Source organism: Emydura macquarii, unplaced genomic scaffold (genome assembly GCF_026122565.2).
Source record: "Emydura macquarii macquarii isolate MOO-44397 ecotype Brisbane River unplaced genomic scaffold, CSIRO-AGI_Emac_v2 contig_1039, whole genome shotgun sequence".
Classification (NCBI taxonomy): Eukaryota; Metazoa; Chordata; order Testudines; family Chelidae; genus Emydura; species Emydura macquarii.
This window is the reverse complement of record NW_027131176.1, coordinates 1,606,650-1,626,660: the sequence shown is the minus strand read 5'-3', so window position 1 is coordinate 1,626,660 and position 20,011 is coordinate 1,606,650. Positions and strand designations below refer to the sequence as shown.

At 39.3% G+C, this 20,011-nt stretch overlaps 1 protein-coding gene across 4 annotated transcripts in view; it reads right to left on the bottom strand.

Annotated features, from left to right (window-relative positions):
• The window catches only part of SUPT3H (SPT3 homolog, SAGA and STAGA complex component), a 475,306-nt gene that overhangs the window by 75,130 nt on the left and 380,165 nt on the right, over positions 1–20,011 (bottom strand). For 3 of the 4 annotated variants that reach the window (XM_067544942.1, XM_067544943.1, XM_067544945.1), the window contains 5 exons: positions 17,990–18,065; positions 14,995–15,107; positions 10,139–10,246; positions 9,551–9,739; positions 6,726–7,517 (listed from right to left, as the gene is read on the bottom strand). In XM_067544942.1, coding sequence (XP_067401043.1) covers positions 7,353–7,517; positions 9,551–9,739; positions 10,139–10,246; positions 14,995–15,107; positions 17,990–18,065 — 651 coding nt within the window. In that variant the 3' untranslated portion in view covers positions 6,726–7,352. Of the gene's footprint in view, positions 1–6,725; positions 7,518–9,550; positions 9,740–10,138; positions 10,247–14,994; positions 15,108–17,989; positions 18,066–20,011 lie in introns of those variants that run through there. The other variant, XM_067544944.1, reaches the window with a different exon arrangement.

Sequence of the window (20,011 nt, the reverse complement as noted above, 5' to 3'; positions counted from 1 at the left end):
ATGATTCATATCCTGTGTGTGTAATTATCATTATTTATTGATATTACACTTGCACTCAGAGGCCACAACTGAGATCAGGGCCCCAATTTGCTAGGAGTGCCTAGTGAGTGACAGTCCCTGCCAAAAAGAATTTACAATATAAATAGACAAGACATACAAAAGGGTGGGCAAAAGGAAGTTGTATTTTTCCCATTTACAAATTAGCTATATAAATAAAAAGAAAACAAGAAAAGAAATGTGGCTTTATGAAGTGTGGATAGGGCAGGGATTAAGCATATGGTCCAAAAACTAAATGAATACTTTGCCTCGGTTTTCAGTAGGATGATATTGGAAAACATGAGAGCAAAGTCAGGATGACTAATGGGAATCAATGGTATTGCCAGTAGATATGGGAAAGTATTAATGCCATTGTTCAAAGCACTAGTAAGACCTCTTTGGGAATACTGTATACAATTCTGGTCATTTGTGTTCATGAAAGATGAATTCCCAGCTTTGTGTCATCAGCAGATTCCATCAGTACACTCCTACTTCTTGTGTCTTTAATTACTTCGGTCCTCAAGATCATCTAATTCTTCCTCCAAAGAAGCAGAAAAGCTACTTAAGCTAAAGGACAATGCTGGCCCGACAAAAACTGGATATAAACGGGCCATGAATAAACTGAGGCTGGAAATTAGAAGAAGGTTTGCAACCAGAGTGAGTGTCCCAATAGGTGTAATGGAGGCAAACAATCTAACTAGTTTTAAAATGGAACTTGATAAATTAATAAACAAGATTATATGACAGAGTTGCCTTCAGTAGCAGGGGACTGAATCTGATCACCCATGTGGTCACTTCTAGTCAAATGTCCTATATTCCTCTTATTATTTCTTATTTGTATTGCAAAAGCTCCAAGGATCCCCAGTCATGGACTAGGATTCCCTTGTGATAGGCACTATAGAAACACAACAAAAATACGGGTCCTGCCCTAACAAGCTTAAAATCTAACTGAGGAACATAAGTGATTTGCCTAAAATTACACAGGAAATCTGCGGCAAAACCAGAAATATACCCAGTTCTCCTGCATCGCAGTCCAGTGCCTTAAGAACAAGTTCCTATCCTCTAGGGAGAAAATCTGTTACCCTGATATTTAATTTTATGGCACTCAGTCTTAATGTAAGTGGCTTTTATGGAAAAGTTCAACAAAGACATTAGATTTTTTCAAAGTTCGATTTTTCTGGTTTTTATCTCAATGGCAGTGCCACAGGGTAGATTCTTCTCCTGTCCCGAGATCCCTCATGACCAGCCTTGGACACCTTTTCGCTGGTTACCACCTTTATGAGTTTTATTTATCTTCTCCACCAAATCATCATCACAATCCTGTGCAGCAAGTCTACTTACAGCTTTTTCTAATCCTCAGCCCTTTCCCCAAGAAGAGGAAGAGAAAGATCTCACCACCTCGAGACCTTTCTTCCTCTGGGCTCTGCTAGCCTTCATCACCTGCACTGGCTTCCTGTGCTTTTTATCAGTCCTCAGCTGATGGGCTAATTAATCCTTTAGCTCACCCAGGCCACCAGACTGACTGGGGAATGCACTGTAATTAACTAATCAGACCTCCCTGGGAAACTAATTAGTGCCAGAGTGATCAGATTGCTGGCTCACCCACTAGCTCTCAGGACTCTGTCACAGGCAGTTAGAATTTTCTCCTGTATTTTTTGAATTAATACATAATAATATTTACAGTCACAGAATTCTTCTTACAGAGGACACGGGTTTTAGTCTCATTCAATTTAAAAACTGGGAGTATCATCAGATAATTTGCAGCATCAGGATTTTGTCAGTTTCTCCCCAGATGTGTCACTGATTTAAACTCAATCCATTTGTGTAGACAATATAGTCTTTCAAAAGATGGTGTTGTTCTATTCTTAAGTGCTAAAACATGACAGGCAGTGAATTATTGCAAAATTATTGAACACCGCAGGTGAGGTAGCATGGCAGGAAGCCAAAAAATGACTTAACTAAATGAAAAGTAATCTGCCAAATGAAAAATAATCTATCCATTCTCTGCCTGAAGTGACTTGTTGCTATGAAATGGAAAGATACCGTCCATTTTCTGGGGTTTTTTATTATTGATGTTTTAACTAAGCCAAGTTTAGTATCATTTTAATAAAGGGAACGGAAACCTGCCATTGGAAGGAGATGGATTTAGTTCTTTACTATCTTTCACTACTATAGACACAGGCATGACACCATTAACAGAAGATGGGAAATCTTTGCTGGTCTCCAGATTTATAAAGACTATTCATAATTATGCTGTACTAATTAAAGTCCAGAGCATTCCCAATGAGCGTATAGCCTAAAAAACCTGAGACGTTCATTAAATCCCCAAAAATATTCTGTGCTAACGTCATTATGGCTCCTATAAGAACAGATAAAAACATTATTTTAAATAATACATTAAAACAGTTTCCCAACTTCTCTTCATAGTCAGTACTTTACATATTATACTTATGTCATCAGTGCTTGAACCAAGAATTTCTAGATAATTGATGCTTGGTACTTTGGTTAGTCACATTGCAGGAATCAACCTATTCATCCCATAATTCTTGGTATGAGATTTCTAGCACTTTTCCAAACCGTGCTATGTTACTCAGAACAGCTATTTACACAATTAATTTTCTAGCATGATTCAATTTTATGCTGATATAATGAAGTTACACTTCGGTAAAACAGTATATTGGCTTCAATGGAGTTACATCATTTTTGGCTTGTATAACAGAGTGGAGAATTATGCCTCTAAGTATATTACATTCTAATTCTTCTACTTGATTGAACTGAGCTGGTAAGAAAGATCAGCACTTTTTTCTACCACTCCATGCTGACTCTTTTTTTATGTTTACTGTGGCATGAATGGCAAGTTGCCATCAGGGAAGCTGGTGGAAAATGGCAGGATGCAGAGAAAACCCTTCCCCTTCCTGCTCACAGCAAATTATGTGAAAGGACGTATTAATTATAAAACAAAATCCTGATGTGGGAGAGTGGGAAGCAGATTAAAGAGGAGTTGGACAGCTGGTATGCAAATGTATTGGTAACAAACTCATGGACTTCCTTGTGTCTGTTTTCCCCAACCCTTGGTATATCACTTGTATTTCAGGCTAACTTTGTGAGGCGGACTATGGGTAAAATCCTGGATTCATGGAGTCAATGGAACACAATGAGGTCCTGATGGTGCCTCTGGATGCTGCTCTAATAAAGAAATAACAACAATAATGGAGAATTCCAGGTTGTTGAATAAATGGTTTTCCTTTCATCCTGTTAGTTAATTAATTTATTCTATAGCTATATTCCTTTTTTATTTTTTAAAAAAGGTGTAAAAAGAATATTGTTAAGGTTGCAAAGCCCAGCACTCAAAAGTAAGCAATCGTCAGAATTAAAGTTGCCAATGCAACTTTAATTTGGACACTAGAGTACGTGTATTACAATACCTTCTTTAACTACATGGCCACCCTCTGTCTTTTCCACAAGCTCCCTGGTCATGCAATGCACCAGATGGATGGTGCTCAGTGAGGGCTAGATTGCGATACCATTTCTCATGCTGATTAGTAAATGGCTCCTCAAGTAGTCTCATTGAAATCAGTGGCACTGCTCAAGGAATAAGATAGCCATAATCTGGCCTACACTGAGGCAGCTGTCCAATATTTCTTTTTATCCTCATCATTCAATGTACAACGCCAAGTCTTCTTTACTGCACACCATCCAAATGCTGCACCAAGTACAGAATTTGTTTCAAGGAATTTTCTGTTGGGTTCATCATCAGAGTATCTGAGCCTCTCACAGACACTAATGAATTGAGGTAGAGGACTATATTTATCCCCATAAGTAGATGAATCAGAGAGTCAAAGTTTCAGGCCAGAAGAGACCGCCAGATCATCTGGTCTGACCTCATATATACTACAGGCCACCAACATACCCAGCACCCGCACGCTAGACCAACAACCAAAATTAGACTCAAGTATTACAGCTCACAGGAGACATGACAAACTGAGACAGAAAATATTAAGGGCCCAAATTTCCAATTTTGAATGCTCAACTTAAGATAGCTAAGGCCTAATTTTTCAGAGGCACTGAGCACCTGCAGCGTCTACTGACTGCAACTGCCAATATCACTGCTTAGCATGTCTGAAAGTCAGGTCTGAGAGACTGAAAACTCAGGTGCCCAGAAATGAGGAAAGCACAATTAGTGGCCTACTCTGAAAATTTTGATCTAAGTGACTTGGTCAATGCCACACAAGAAGTATGGGACAGAGTCTGGGATAAAATCTCATTCTCCTGATTCCCAGTGTATTGCCTTACCCATAAAAACATTCTCTCTTTTACTGCAGTCTCCTGTCTCATTTTCTACACACCTTCCAATTTCTGTGATGAATGAGGCAGGGAAAAAATAAGAGATTGACATCAAGGCATCACCAGATCCAACTTCCCTCAACCCTGAAGAGCTGCTGAAGGAAGACAGTCTTGGTGTGTATGTTGAGTGGGATGATGATGGCAGTGGTGAGAGCAGTCACTCTGCCTCCTCTCCTTGCTCTTTTAACTCCAGATAGGGAGCAAAGAATCCTGATGCTGAGAAACTGATGGCAAGTTGTAGCTTTCAGCCTGCTTAGCAGGGCTGGTGCTGAGAAAGTTCAGAAACTAACCTTCATGTGCTTCTTCACCTCAGTCAAATTTGGGGACTTGGATGCTGCTATGCTGGGGCAACCACCACTTCTGACTAGCAGATCTTCAGAGCTGAGATGTCCATTATTATCAGAAGCGCCAGGTAATCAGGACAGACATTGGCTAACTCAGGCGAGGTCAGAGGCCACAATGAAACATTTATTGGACTTAAAGCTACTTTTCTGCAAGTGAGTGTTCAGAGCTGAGATGCCTGGTGTTCAGTACTGTATTCATTTGATTGATGGAAGACTGGGAACTCTAATGACACTCATGCCAGGTGTAAAATTGTTTTGGAAGTGGATCTGTGAAGTCAAAATATTTCTCATAGTCCGCTGTGCAAGACATTACCAGACTAAGTTGACTCTGCTTGATGAATTTTGCAAATAATAGGCATCTGAGGCAGCCATCCTGATCTCTGTAGGTTCAGTTGGCGAACACACAAGGCAGATCGAACACCCGTCTGGCTTGTGATCTTCTTCCAGTTGCTGATGACACTGAACATGGGGCTTGGTAAAGGTCATTACAGCATTGCATGAAGCACAGGGCTCTTACCCACACAGCCATGTTGTCTGTGGTCTCAAGCAGACTCAAGACAAGGAGAATACCTATGAAGAAAATAACTCATACGGCTGATAAGCGAAAGGGAATCACCCAGAGAGCTGATCCCAGACAGTGGCTGCAATGGCTCAGGCACAACATTTTTTAAATGACAACATGGCTAACGGACTACATAAAATGACTTCTATAGGGTAGAAAAAGAATGGGAATGACAAAGGAAGCATCACATGCCTTTTGTGATCACTCCACTTTTGCAGCATAAAGGAAATAAAGGGCATTTTGGGCAACTCCCCCTTTTATGCTCTTGGAACTCAGTGAGAGGTCCCAATAGTTACACTTATCCCAAGAGTGGAAAATTCTTGAAGCAAAATATAGATAAATTATTTTAAATACATGTGCTCTAATACCTTTGACACAAGATATTCCTCATCCTTCTCATTATAAAGATAACCTAAAGATAACCGTAGTATCTGTTCAAAAGCAACCTAACCTATCTAGTAGATGGCCTGAGATTCCCTGTTTCTTGGCCTGGTTGTACTTTTTATCTCATCAATCACCAGGGATGAAGCTAATGCCAAGAATATAGTATATAATGGCCAGTGAAGCACAGTTTTGGTGATTCATGAGATATCAGGCTATACAAAAAAAAAAAATCACATTATTCAAATAGTACTCTGCATGTCCACTGTGCCCCGTGGTTATAGAATACCATCCTCTCCTGTGACACTGATCATGTACTCCGGAATTTCAAATCTCTACCTATAAAAAGTTTTTTTTTTTTTTTTTAAAGTTGCTTCACTATAATTGGATGCAAGCAGCCCTTCCCTTCTTTACATTTCATTACATTCTCTGCTTTCAGAATCTACCTGAACGGTTTTAGCAGAATATCACCTAACCTATTACTAAAGGCTATGCACCACTTTGGAATACAATTTCTATGCTAAATTGTCACATGATGTCTATCTAGTAGTTGTGGGTGGCAAATAATATAGTTGAGATTATATACAGAGATTCATTAAAACATGTATCTACAACTACCATACTTTAACATACTTTATCACGAATCAAGTATGTATGTACTACCAGATAGGCATACATATTAAAAGCACCAGGCACACTATAGCATTATGAAAATAATAAGTTAGCTTACTTTTCCTTAATTTTATCCCATTACTGCTAGTATAGTCTCTTTGGATCACTCTAAACAAACCTTTTCCTTACTTGATGCTGGCAATCTTCAGATACTTGTAGATGGCTATCTTACATAGGAGCATATTGAACATGGCTATCCTTTTTATTTGTTTTAAGTTTTCCGTATAAGCTATTTCCTCTAATTCCTTAATCGTTTCTGTTGTTGTTTTCTTAAATCCCTCAAAGTCATCATTTCTTTACTAAGATGTGAACACAGCATTGGGTCTAAGTTTTATTGGATTATATATTTATTTGAGATGCACTCTCTTCTAAATTGTGAGATATTATGAGATCGACAGGAATATAGGCCATATACAGTAACTAGTCATAAGGAGATGGTCCTAATTTATGATCACAGACATCTGGCAATTTTGAAGTTTTCACCAGCTCAAAATTTAAATAAATAATTTGTTTGATTGCTTTGAACAATGATTTTCAATTTCTTTAGAAAATCTGATGGGAAAACTTCACAATCCATCAACATTTTACTGCAAGTTTAATTCTATTATGTTTTAGTGGAGGCTCAAAGTTGTTTAAAGAAACCAGTCTGCTCTTTCTCCAACCTTAAATGTGTCACTTGAGATTTGAACTTCCAATAGGAGCACTATCTGACATGTAACTAATTTTAGAATACAAAATGCTCTTCAACATATTGTAGTACCTATAATTTAAAATAACAGTAAACCTAAATTTTGCAAAAACAGAAAATTCGAGTGCTAACAAAAAAAAGCATAATTTGTAATTGAAAGAAAATAATATTTAAAAGAAAAATAACATTTTTGTCCTTCCAAAAAGAGACAGAAATTACTAAGTTTTATTTCCCAAGAGAATTATGCCACTTTTATAAAGAAAATTACAGTCACCACAAATTGCTCTCAACAATTCCAAGGCTTCTTCATTTGACCACTTGAAAATCAAAGTTCTTTAAGATTATAAATATAACTTTTTATAACTCTGTTATTACATACTGTGAATGGGGAAAGGGGGCCAATCTTGTGGCCGTAGCGCCGAATGGCCTCTCTGATGTGGCAGGGCTGGATGGCATCGCTTTGAGCCTCTATACCACAGGCTGCAGTGCTCTGCAACAGAAAAACATATAAATTGTTACTAAATCAAAAACACACAAGAGACCTGCAATGCATAAAATATGAAAATAAACCTTTATTAAAGGGACTGATTTTTTCCTGAGGATGCATATCATTGTTGCCACACACTACATCTTAAAGAAGCTATTAACAAATCCAAGAGGACTTTTACATGACCTCTATATTTAATAGACACAAAGAACAATACATTTGTCCTCTTAAATCTTTCCAGTGCTGCTGTATGTAGCAATGGAAAATAGCAGCAAATGCTCAAATTCAAATTAAAGTCCTATAAGTCATGCTGCAATAACCACAGAAAATTGTTTCTGAAACATTTCAAGCTTTCATTATAATATAAAGGGGTGGCAAAACAATTCTGACAGTATTTCAAAGCAGACACCAAGATCACAGTCATCTGATGTGAAACTTAAATTTGAAAATGAAACCTGTAACACAATTATAAAGTTACAAAGATAAAGAAATATATTAATAGATTCAAACTGGAAAAAATTCAGATTTTAAATAGATTTTTGAACTAAGGGCCCTGGTGCAAGAAATAGCAGATTCCATGCCTGCTGCTCCATGGTTGCTACAAGGGTCTTCGTGGCTATGCAGGAGGAGAAGTTCTTTATTTTTTAGTAGGCACACTGTAATGTTGGTGTAGGACTCATCTGGCTACCCAGGACTGCTGCTTGCCAAAATTCAGAGATTGCATCCGGTTGATTGCCCCGTGATAATAAAATCATGGGAATGCCACTGGTGAATCCAGTAAGCATGACTAACATACAATGTACACTATGTACACAAACATACTATGAACCTATACCATGGGCCAAAATTTTCAGATTTGGATGGGAAAGCTAAGTATCTAAATAAAGTGCCTGATTTTCAGAACTGCTGACCACCAACAGATCCCAGTTGGTATCAGTGCGTGTACATCACATGCTCCATAATGTGTTGGTGGGTCCTTTCTAAATTACATTCATAAAGGGAATGTGAAACCCAATGCTTTGTGTTGATCTGGGCCCTGATGTAATATGAATAGCATTCTTCACTAAACAGCTGGTCTATCTCAACACCTTAGCTATGCCTAGTAGATGCCTGTCAAAACTGGATATGTTGCAAAACTACTGGGAACATTTCAGTAAAATTCTAGAGTGGTTTATAAATATTACATTTTTAAAAAATGACATTGACGTTTATGAGTTTATATTAAATTCACAAAAACAACAAAATTCAAAACTGTACCTAAAATTGCATCTTCAGCTAATATTCTGTGCCTAAGAATTGCAGTGCAAATCACTCATATGAACACCACCAACATCCCAATATAAAAAAGGAAAGGGGAAAAGCAACATTCAGAGCTCCTAAGAAAAATATTTTTACAGTTCATCAGAGAGTTCCTTACTGGAATATAACAAAGCAAATGCAGATAGTTAATGTATTAGTGAGAGAAAGCTGATTCTATAAGAAGCATATACATTGTTTGATAATTTCAGTGTAACAATTAATAGTGAAATGTGGATGTTTGGCGGCAAAAAAATAATGAACATGAAAGAACCACTAGTGATTCAATTCATACATGTTGACCTTGTTTTGGGTAGGCTGAGTTATAGTATCATATTTTCCCAAGATTTCCCAAAATATCTGAAGAGTTTAGCAAAAAGATAGATAACCTCTTCATTTACTCAATTTTTCCCCCACTTCAGTTTTGATATGTCTATCCTTTCCACTTGAAGCACCTGAGATTATAGTGAAAACTAGGAATGGTAATACTGACACAGAGTATCTTGAATGTGAGATAAAAGATATCCACATTTCATTCAAAGTATCCAAATATCTAAGCTCAACTTATTGAGATAAAATAAGGATACTGAAGTGCATGTAAACCTTTTCAGCAATTTTGATCTTTAAAGTATGTACCATATATTACAATTGAGTATTAAGATTTCAAAACCAAGAGAAAGATCAAGACCATCAGCAGATATTTTGAGTGCCTATCTACTATAGCCTCATTCCCCACGAACCTTTTTTCTTTTTCTTTGTTTGACTTTGGTGGAGTCTTGTCCAATGCCTCCATTGCCTAGGGCTCCCGACTGGGTTTTCCCAAGATGTTGTGGCCCTGTTGACGTTGGGGCAGTGGGCGTAGGAGGTGGTGTGTTTTCAGGGGAGTCAAGACTGCTCTTCATACTTGTAGCCTGGCCTAAAAGGTGTGGCTACCAAAACAAAAAGTCAAGCAGTCATTGTAAAATGAGACTTAAAAACTGTTCTATTGTTTTCTGGACTTACTATTACAGGAAGTAATAAATCATTCAGTTTGCACATTCTGGAAGTCACTTTGTTTGCTGGCCCAGGTAACTACAGCAACTATTTTATCAGTTATTGCCGATATGCATGAATATGAATAGTTTTTTTGAATAGTTATAAACATATAGTGATATTCCCCGTCCCAGCATCAGCATATCAACAGCTGTCAGACAAATATGTACAAGGAATTCAACAAATCCAAAAAAAGCATGTACTAATAAAATAAGTACCCCCTACCTATGATATTTATTTCTATTCTTATGCAAAGATAGATATACTGACAATATTAAATAAAAACAAGTATTTACCTCAGCAGAATTGTGATACTGTATGAAAGTAGCAGATATTGCATGACTGAATGGATCACCTGCTTTGGGAGCCATATCCTGTTTGACCAAAAGAGCCAAGTCCACCAACTAAAAGAGCAACAAAATCAACAATTAAAGACAAGGTTCACTGAGATGCAATTAACTGGTTATGAACTATCTCTCAAAAGTGAGGGAAGACACTATGTGTGTTGACACAGATGATGCTAAGTCTAATGCTAACTAGAGAAATTCAGTCTTGAAATAAGATGCAGTATTCTAGCAGTAACAGTAATTACATGCTGGAACAGTTTACCACAAGAGGAGAGATTCATTATTACTTAGAGAATTTAAGGCGAGATTAGATAGCTTTCTAAAAGATAAGCTTTAGTCAGCTTCTAGAAGAAATTCTGAAGTCTGTGTGCATGAGGGGTCAGTCCCTTCTGGCCTTGGAGTCTGTGAATGTATGAATCCCTCTATTCATTGCCTTCCTTCACGGGCTATGGAGAGAACAGGAAATTCTGCATTGCTCCACATATGCTCACCCAACTCTGCTTGCAACTCAGTTTGCAGCAGTGAGGAAGGATTTTTTCCCCCTGAAGTAAAATTGATCAGATGTATTCTGTGGTTTTCCCCCCTCCACCTTCCTCTGAAGCATCAGGGACTGGCCACAGCGGGAGAAGAGACACCAGATGGGGTGGACCAGTGCTCTGAGGCGGCAGAGAGAATCCTCTCTCTCAGATGCCTGGCTAGTGCATCTTGCTCATGTGCTCAGGGACAGACTGATCACCAGATCTGAAATTAGGAAGGAATTTTACTTCAGGTCAGGTTGACAGGGACCGTGGATTTTTTTTTCATCTTCCTCTGCAGTATGAATCATCCGCTAGGATCATTACACATATATCACCAATTCATCAATATCATATCTCATCAACATTATATCTCATCAATTCCCTGCCATTGCAGGGGCCCTGGGCATTGATGGCAACTCCATCTCTCCTGTTCTCTGCACGTAGCAGACAGTTTAGCCTTCTGAAAAATTAAATGCTTTGGTCTATCCCAAGTTATTGGGCTCAATATAGGGGTAACTGGATGAAATGTAATGGTCTGTGTTATACAGGATGCTAGACTAGATGATCTAATGGCCCCTTCTGGGCCTCTTCTCTATGAAACTATAAATGCCTCTTTAATAGAGTTTGAATTGCACAGTTACTTTAACTTAAAGAACTGGAGGTTACTTATCTGTAACCGGAAGTTCTTCAAGATATGTGGTCCCTATCTGTACTCCACAAATAGGTATGCATACAAGACATGCACCTGAGTCCAAAGATTCTTAACAAGTCGTGTCTGTTGGCCTGCACACACACAGTTGCTCTCCTCATGCTCCAGAATAAGGGCATAAGAGGCAGTGCTGGCCGACGCCTCTCTTACCATAAATCCAAATGATCTAAAGTAGACAGGGGGGGGGTAGTAGAATACAGACAGGGTTCACACATCTCAAAGAATTTTCAATTATGAGTAAATAAAGGGCAGTACAAGGATGCCAATAGTAAAGATGCTTGAAGAACTGCTGCAGAGGACTGAACTGATGTCTAATGTTTTGTGAACATGTGACTGGAACTCCAGGTAGCTCTCATGGAATGTGCCCTTGTCCCATCTGGAGGAGTATGTGTAGTAGTATGTGGTTGATGTAAACAAAAATTCATTTAGAGATTATTTGAGGAGGTATTTCTTGTCCTTGTGACCTTTTTGCTATAGTGAACAATAGTCTTGGTGATTTTCTGATTGGTTTGGTCTTTGGCAGGTAGAATTCCAGGGCACATCTGACATCCATGGAACGAAGTCTTTTCTCTTCAAAGGAAGCATTGGGTTTTGTGAAGGAAACAAAAAAGTGGATAAGTTGATTGACATGGAATTCAGAAATTACTTCAGGGAGCAATTTAGGACGAAGGTGAAGGGAGACCTTCTCCTCATGGAAAAGGCATATGGTGGATCAGCCATGAGTGCTCCCATCTTGTGTATCCCTCTGGATGAAGTAATAGAAACTAAATATGTGACCTTCATGGAAAGGTGGGATAGAAAGCATTTGGCAAAAGGTTCAAATGATGGTCTGGGTAGTATTGACAGGATGAGATTGAGATCCCATTGATATAGACTTGACCACTTGTTGTATCTAGCTAGGTACAGACAGATACCCCAGTTTGTGCTTGTAAGTTTGTTCCTAGGTGGTTCCTATAGCTCTGAGTCCAGTAACTACAATTCCAGGATGCAGCAGGGGAGAGAGGGAGGAGGAGAAGAGCTACGAGAAAGAGGAGAGGGAAAGAAAGAATGTGAGATCATTGAAAGAGTGAAGGGAATAAATCTTATGTTTGCTGTTATCAGACTTTCCAAGTCTTCCTCAAAGGGTACAGGTATAAAAGTGCCATTGTTGGATAAGTAAAAATGGAATACCCTTCTATTGGAGGAAGGAATACACTGATTGCTGTGAGATGGACCTAAGGAAAAGACCCAAGTTCTTCAATGACAAGAGATAACCTAAAATGACTGGAATATCTGCAGAGTCTGAGTAAGACTGGTTGCATTGTGTCCAGGTAGAGAAACATTTCCATATAGCTAGGTAGCAGTTCCTAATTGAATCTTTACTACTTTGAGTAAGAATGGCTTGGATGGCTTCTGAACATGAGCGTTCTAGTTCTGATGCTCATCCACAAACCAGTCTGTGAGATGAAGTGGGTCTGGACTGGGATGTCTGATTTTGCTGTTTTCTTTAGTTAAAGGATCTGGGAAGGGATGGCTCCTGATAGGAGGTCAAGCTGACATTCACAGAAGTTCGGGGAATCAGAACTGTCTGAACCAGTTGGGTGTTATAAGAATGAATCTGGCTCTGTCACGACAGATCTTTCTTAAGATCTGTACTAGCAGGGGAATGTGCAGAAAGGCACATCTGAGTTGGTCTGACCATGATAACAGAAAAGCATCACCTTGGGAGTCGTGGCCCATAGCTGCAATACAGGGGAAGTTTCCTTTTCATTTAGGACATGAAGCGTGGGGTGGAGTGAATCTCTCACTCAGGACGGAGCTGTGTATTTCCCACCTGTGGTCTGCAAAGAAGTGTCTGCTGAGGTTGTCCGCTAGAGAATTCTGAACACCTGGTAGATATGTGGCTTGGATAGTGATGAGGTTTCTGAAAATTCCAAAGCCTGACTGCTTCCAGGAAGAAGGGTAGGGGTCTTGCTTAATCCTGCTTGTTTATATAAAAGACCATAGTGATGTTGTCCGACATTATTTGGATATGGAGTGAATGCATGGGTGGGAGGAAGGCCTGGCAGGCTAGGCCAGGCGGACTGCTTTTGCTTCCAGCAGGGTGATGTGCAGTTTGGTGCAAGTAATCTGTATGATGTGGTCATTCAGGTGAGTGCCCCCATCCTAGAAGGGATGCATCTTTTATGATGGTGGCACTGAGGGTGGGAGTGTGGAAAGGGACTCCTACTCGCACTTGTTCTGGGTTCAGCCATTATGTGAGGGAGGTAATGACCCTGGTGGGAACAGTCACTCTGGTGTTTACAGGTTCCTTGTCTGGTATTTAGATTGACAGAACCAGGCTTATAGGTAGCGCAGATGAAGTCTGCTGAATGGTGTCACATAACCACTTGAGGCCATGTGGCTTAGGCGTCAGAGTGACCAACAGAACCAATAGATCCTTTTACTTCCATGTTTTACGTGCCTACCAGGGGACCTTAAATAGTCCTGAGCCCTTAGGATCTGTGTGTGAAGGCTCACCCAACCTGGTTGGGGAGGGATCTCTTCTCTTAGGAACAGACCTGGATGGGGTTCTGTCCAAATATCCATGAGAGTGCCTCTTACTCTCATAGAAGCTCTGGATGACAAGTCGTTGGATTTAGCAACTCTAGGCTCTGTTCCCAAACTCATGCTTGGAGGAGTGTTGCTTGTCAATTAAAACTAGTATTCTGGGGGGGTCTCCCTGGCATAGATCCAAGTGAGGTCTCATGACCGTCTCCATTATGTGCTTGTGGGGGAAGTGAGCTGCAGAGATACAATTCGCTCACAGAGAAGGCATGAGGGCAAGAGAAGCAGTTTTTGAACCTCTTGACTCTGGGCTTAGAAGGTCTGGAGACTACAGAGAAAGACTACTCAAAAGAGGAAAAGACAATGCTATACTAACTATAATATATAAAACTCTAACTATGCTAATAAAAAAACTATTTACAATATTTATTTACAGGATATAAGAAAGAAGCTGGAGAAGTCTATGTACACAAAGGATTCCAACTCAGGCCATCAGGTGGTAAGAAGGAACTGGAGAGGCATCGGCCCACACTCCCTTTTCTGTCCTGGGTCTGGATCACAAGGACAGCAGTTGCACATGTGTGGGCCAATAGATACGGCTTTTCATGAACTTCTGGACTCCGGTGCATGTGTACCCACATGTGGAATACACATAGCATAGGGACCAGCACTCGAAGAACCACCTTTCTCATCACCTTTTATTAATTTACTGCGTAATTTATCTACCTACAAAGGCTTGGTGCTGAGGAAACATTTGGTTTTCCAAATAGCCTACCTTTTATCCAGTTTTACAGTTGGGAAGACTGAATCCAAGTGAATTGCCAGAACTCACATAGCAAAGTGAGTGGTTTCAGTGGCCTCCTCACTGCAATCTTTTGTTGTACCTATTAGTCAAAAGGGCCACTTATACACCAGAGCAATGAGCACGGTACACTAGAAAAGCTCAATTAACACACAGTCTAAAGTGTCTGCTGAGATTACTTGAAAGATGTTTAAGATTACTAGTTACGTTTGTTCTGTTTCATCACAGTAGGTATAGTACATTCCCTTACCTGTGCCACAGTTTCATATGCTAAATATGCCAAAATCTCCATGGCAACTGCATTTGGTTTTATTTCCATGCTGCTACAGTCTAACCAATCACGAAACTTGGAAGCTTTCTTGGCTGTCAGTTCAAATCAAAGTAAACAAAAGTTAATATTAACAATAGACCTACATTCTTATTTGCTTTATTATATATCTAACAGGGTAAAAGTCAAACAGAAAAAATTGAACTCGATGTGAAGGGCAAGGAAGAACCAGTGGAGGAATTCAAAGAGGGGGTAGAGTGAGACAGTGAGATTAATGGATAAAGAAGATAATTTCACATGCAGCATTTTAGATAGCCTATAAGGGAAGGCTAGGATCATCATGAAAGAAATAGGGAGAAAAAGATGCAGTTATCAAGCCAGGACATTACAGTATGGACAAACATTTAACTGTGGGGACAGACAGGAAGGGCTGGATTTATAATATATTATGGTGGAAGAAAAAACAGGATTATGTCACCCCTGGGATGAATGGTGATAAAGATACGAGGAACCCAAGATGACTCTGAGGCTGCAAGCCTGAGTGAGGAGGATAATGGTGTTATTAACAGCAATGAAGAAAGGAAGAAGTGATTTAGAAGGAAAACTACGGAGCTCAGATGTAACTATGTTAGAGTCTTAGATGATGACGAGCTATCCAGGATGATTTGCTGGATATGTCTGAAATGCGGTATTAGGCAGAGGGAAATAAAAAAAGTGCCGCTATGTAGATCTGTAAATCATCAACACAGAAATAACAGTTTTATCTCACATCTCTCAGGATGCCTCAGGAATAAGGTGGAGAAAAAAAAGAAGAAAGGGGCAAAGATAGAGAGCCGTGTGGGGCTTTCACAAAGAGAGGAGGAGTTGGAAAGGCCAAGATGATACTGAAGGAGTGGTAGGAAAATTAAGAGAAGAACCAGGAAAAGTCAGAGAGGATAAAATGTTGCTAAGGAGAGAGTGATCAATGGTATCAATGACTAGAGAAAGATGAAGAAAACTTGGCCAGGAAGAAATCCTTAGGGCCTTTGGTGAGAGCTGTGTGAAGAGGGCAGAAATCAACTGGAGGGAATCTAGGGTGGGAGAGTCATTTAATATAGTAGTTGTAAACAGCCTGTTCAATCAATTTGGAGGTAAAGAGGAGAAGAGAGATTGGGTGTTGTTGGAGAGGCAAGAGTCATTTTTAGGACAGGGAAACAAGGATATACCGGTTGGTTGAGGAAAAGAAGCCAACGTAGGAGGAGAGTTTGAGGATGATGAAAAGAGAGGCGGCAGGATCAAAAGCATTGGCTTGAATATTTACACATGCTGTCTTAGATTGTTTGGTACTTGGGGCAGGGAGCTTTTCTTCCACCAGTCTTTAACATGCCATACAGATTTGTGGTGCTATATAAGTAAGTAATTATAATACTATTTGTAATGTTGGATGACTCGTCAGGAGCTAATACATGGCTTTACCTTACAGTAATATGGCTTTATGATTTAAAACACGCTGCAGTTTTAAATTCAATTTCTACTACAATGAAAGGAAACACTGAAAAATAGCCTTTTGTCTTAATTTTTAATAAACAGCCATGTGTCCTTTGGCATATTACCATATTATCTGGTTTGCTTTATACTAGGTAATGGAATTGTGAGTATGATTCTCCTCACTGGTTTTACACCAGTAAAACCCCATTGATATCAACTAACAACTAGATTGATATTAAATGTGAGGGGAAAATGAGACCATGCTTATTCAAAAATATAGCTAAATTATCCATCTGATCATTTAAATATAATCATGATCTCCAGTTCAGCAACATTCAGTGTTATTTTATGAACTGCAGATTTATATTTTGTGCTCAGTTCTGATTATCATTTTTAGATTTAAAAATGGCATTATCACAAACCTCTCATTGGCTAAATCACCCAATCTGAAGTACCATTTACCTAATGACTCACAGATGTGTGATGCCAAATTACAACACAGCTTTCAAAACATACTGAATTAAGAAAAGAATAAATGCTTACAAAACATGTTTTCCTATATTTGCTGACATTTACACAGTGGGCTATTTTGGATGTGTCATTTATTTGCACTTAATGATACATAAATGAATCACTCTTGTATCCAAATCAAATGCCTTGTTATAAAGAATAAGATAAGTGTCTCTCAGTTAAAGACACCACTTTGTTCAATTTTGTATTGTAGAGTCATGTGCTATTTTGTCATGCTTTTTACTGGCTCTTTCACCTCACTTACTCTTTGACCTTTAACCTGAAGCCTTAGTCATCACTTAACTGCTTCTGTAATGATGTTTTGCTACATGATCAAGCTCATTATTTTACAACCCATTATAGTTGTGGCCCACAAGCACTTCTAGTAAGCTGGTTTTCAGCTAGTAAAGCTCTAATTCTGTCATCATGTTATTAGTGTTGGAATGGCGTGTACTGATGAATTTGGCTAATGTTGAATAAATTCCACAGCACGAGGTTACGGCTTAAAATACAAACGACTCTTTAGTAAGTTCTTTGTATGTCTGTGGATGCAGAAATAAAAAGGAAAACTTGCTACCATTAGTTAATTTTAGATGCTTTCAGAAGTAATCAGAACCTTGAGGGTGTACTTCATTAATCAGATGTGTATAACAATACTGAAGTAAGCTGCATACAGACATGGTTGTTTTAATACACAAACTGGTTAGAAGTTTTATCTATTTATGACTTTTATACTAGCACACAGCACCAGAGTATTTGTATTGCATATATTCAAATACATATTGTAAATTGTAAATATTCAAATAAATAAATTAAATAAAAATCTCAATACAGTGTAATAAACAAACATCACTTAGCAGTTATGAGGACAGAGAACCAAACGTCCTCCTTCATGCACTAAATAAACGCATTTCCAAAAAATGTATCAATTTGGTTCTACAGTGTATATAAAATAAATGCACATCTAAATACCATACAGGAGTTATGAGATCGTACTTACAAAAGCTTAACTGACGACTTTCACAAAATTCTGCATACTGGGCTGAGTCCATCATTCGTGTTTGTCTTTCTGCTCTCTGAAAAACAAAGGGTAGATTTAAATAATGAACCTTATTCAAACAAGGACATCATACTGCAAAATAAATGCCATCCACAAAACTTTTTTCGGCATAACTCTTTCAGGCATAACTCTGTAGTTAACCCAAAAATTAAAAGTAGTTTTCACAGGATTAAGATGCACAAAAACACCACACAGCTGGGTTATTTTCTCATGTGTAATATTTGACAATGGTAAGATTCAGAAATTTGATTCCAGAAGTTTGCTTATATATGTTCTTTATGTAGCACAACAGTTAGGGCTCAAGCCTGCAAGGTGCTGAGTACTCTGGCCCTGATCCAAGAAAATACTTAAATACACATTTAAATTTAAGTCAGTGAGTAGTCCCACTGTGTGCTTAATGTTTCCTGAATCAAGGTCAAAGTGCTCAGCACCTTGCAGAACTTATGCTATGGCTACACTAAAGAGCTTACAGCAGTGCAGTTGCACTGATGCAGCTCCACCACTGTAAGTTCTCTAGTGTAGCCCGCTTTAAGCCAATGGTAGAACGCTCTCTCATTGACTTAATTAATCCACCCCCAACAAGTGGGCGGTAGCCATGTTGGTGGGAGAAGCTCTCCCACCCACATAGCACTGTCTACACCGGAGCTTAGGTCAGTGTAACTTATGGAGCTCAAGGGGGTGGCTTATTTACACCCTTGAACAACATAACTTGTACTGACATAAGTGGTAGCATAGACATAGTCTGAGCCCTAAATCCTTTAAAAATGGACACTACTGATATTGTAATGAATGGAAAACTGCACTGCTGCGGGGATGCACCAGGTCAGCAGGAGTGCAAAGGAAGAGAGGGTTACTCACCTTTTGCAGTAAATGAGGTTCTTTAAGATGTGTCCTCCTGTGGGTGCTCCACTTTAGCTGTCGGTGCATCCTTGCGTCATTGATCGGAGATTTTTGCTAGCAGTGCTCATCTGGGTCGTGCATGCACCATGACTGTCTCATGACACCGCTGGTGCTCTTTTAGGCAAACGCACGCACACGACCCAACCTCTTCTGTTCCTTCTCTACTGTGAAGTCCATGGATTTGACTCCAAAGTAGAGGGGAGGAGGGTGGGTAGTGCAGCACCCACAGGGACACACATTTCGAAGAACCTCAGTTACCGCACAAGGTGAGTAATCTTCTCTTCTTCGAGTAGCGTCTCTGTGGGTGCTTCACTTTAGGTGACTCTCAAGCAGTACCGTTAGCTGGTTGGAGGACTTGGGAGTTGATAGGCTGTATGGAGGAGAGTACTGAGAGACCAACCACCGCATCTGCCCAGGACCTTGGTCAATAGCATAATGTTTGATAAAAGTGTGGGTCGAGGTCCAGGTAGCTGCCTTGCAGATTTCTGTAATCGGTAGGTTCTTTAGAAAGGCTGTGGATGTAGATGTTGCTCTTGTGGAATGTGTTCTGATCTTCTGCAGTGGTGGAATGCCTGACTGTTTGTAACATGCATGGATGCAGCCTGAGATCCACTTTGAGAGCCTGTGTGTGGATATGGCCATTCCTTTGCATCTATTTGCAGTGGATACAAACAGTATAGGAGATGATCTAAATGATTTAATTCTATCAAGGTAAAAAGCTAAAGCACATCTCACATCCAGAGTATGGAGGAATGCATTCTGTGCATTAGTATGTGGTTTTGGACAAAAGATAAGTAAAGGATATGTTATTCAAGTAAAGGATGTTGTGACCTTGGGGATAAATTTGGGTTGGGGCCTCAAAGTCACTTTATCCTTATTAAATTTTGTGTAGGGTGGATGTGTCATAAAAGCTCTGAGTTCACCCACACATCTTGCTGATGTTATAGCAACCAGGAACGATACTTTCATAGACATGTGTTAAGAAGCAAGTCACTTGTGGTTCAAATGGTGGTTTGGTGATGGTTTTTAGAATAAGATTCAGGTCCCATGGTGGTATAGGGG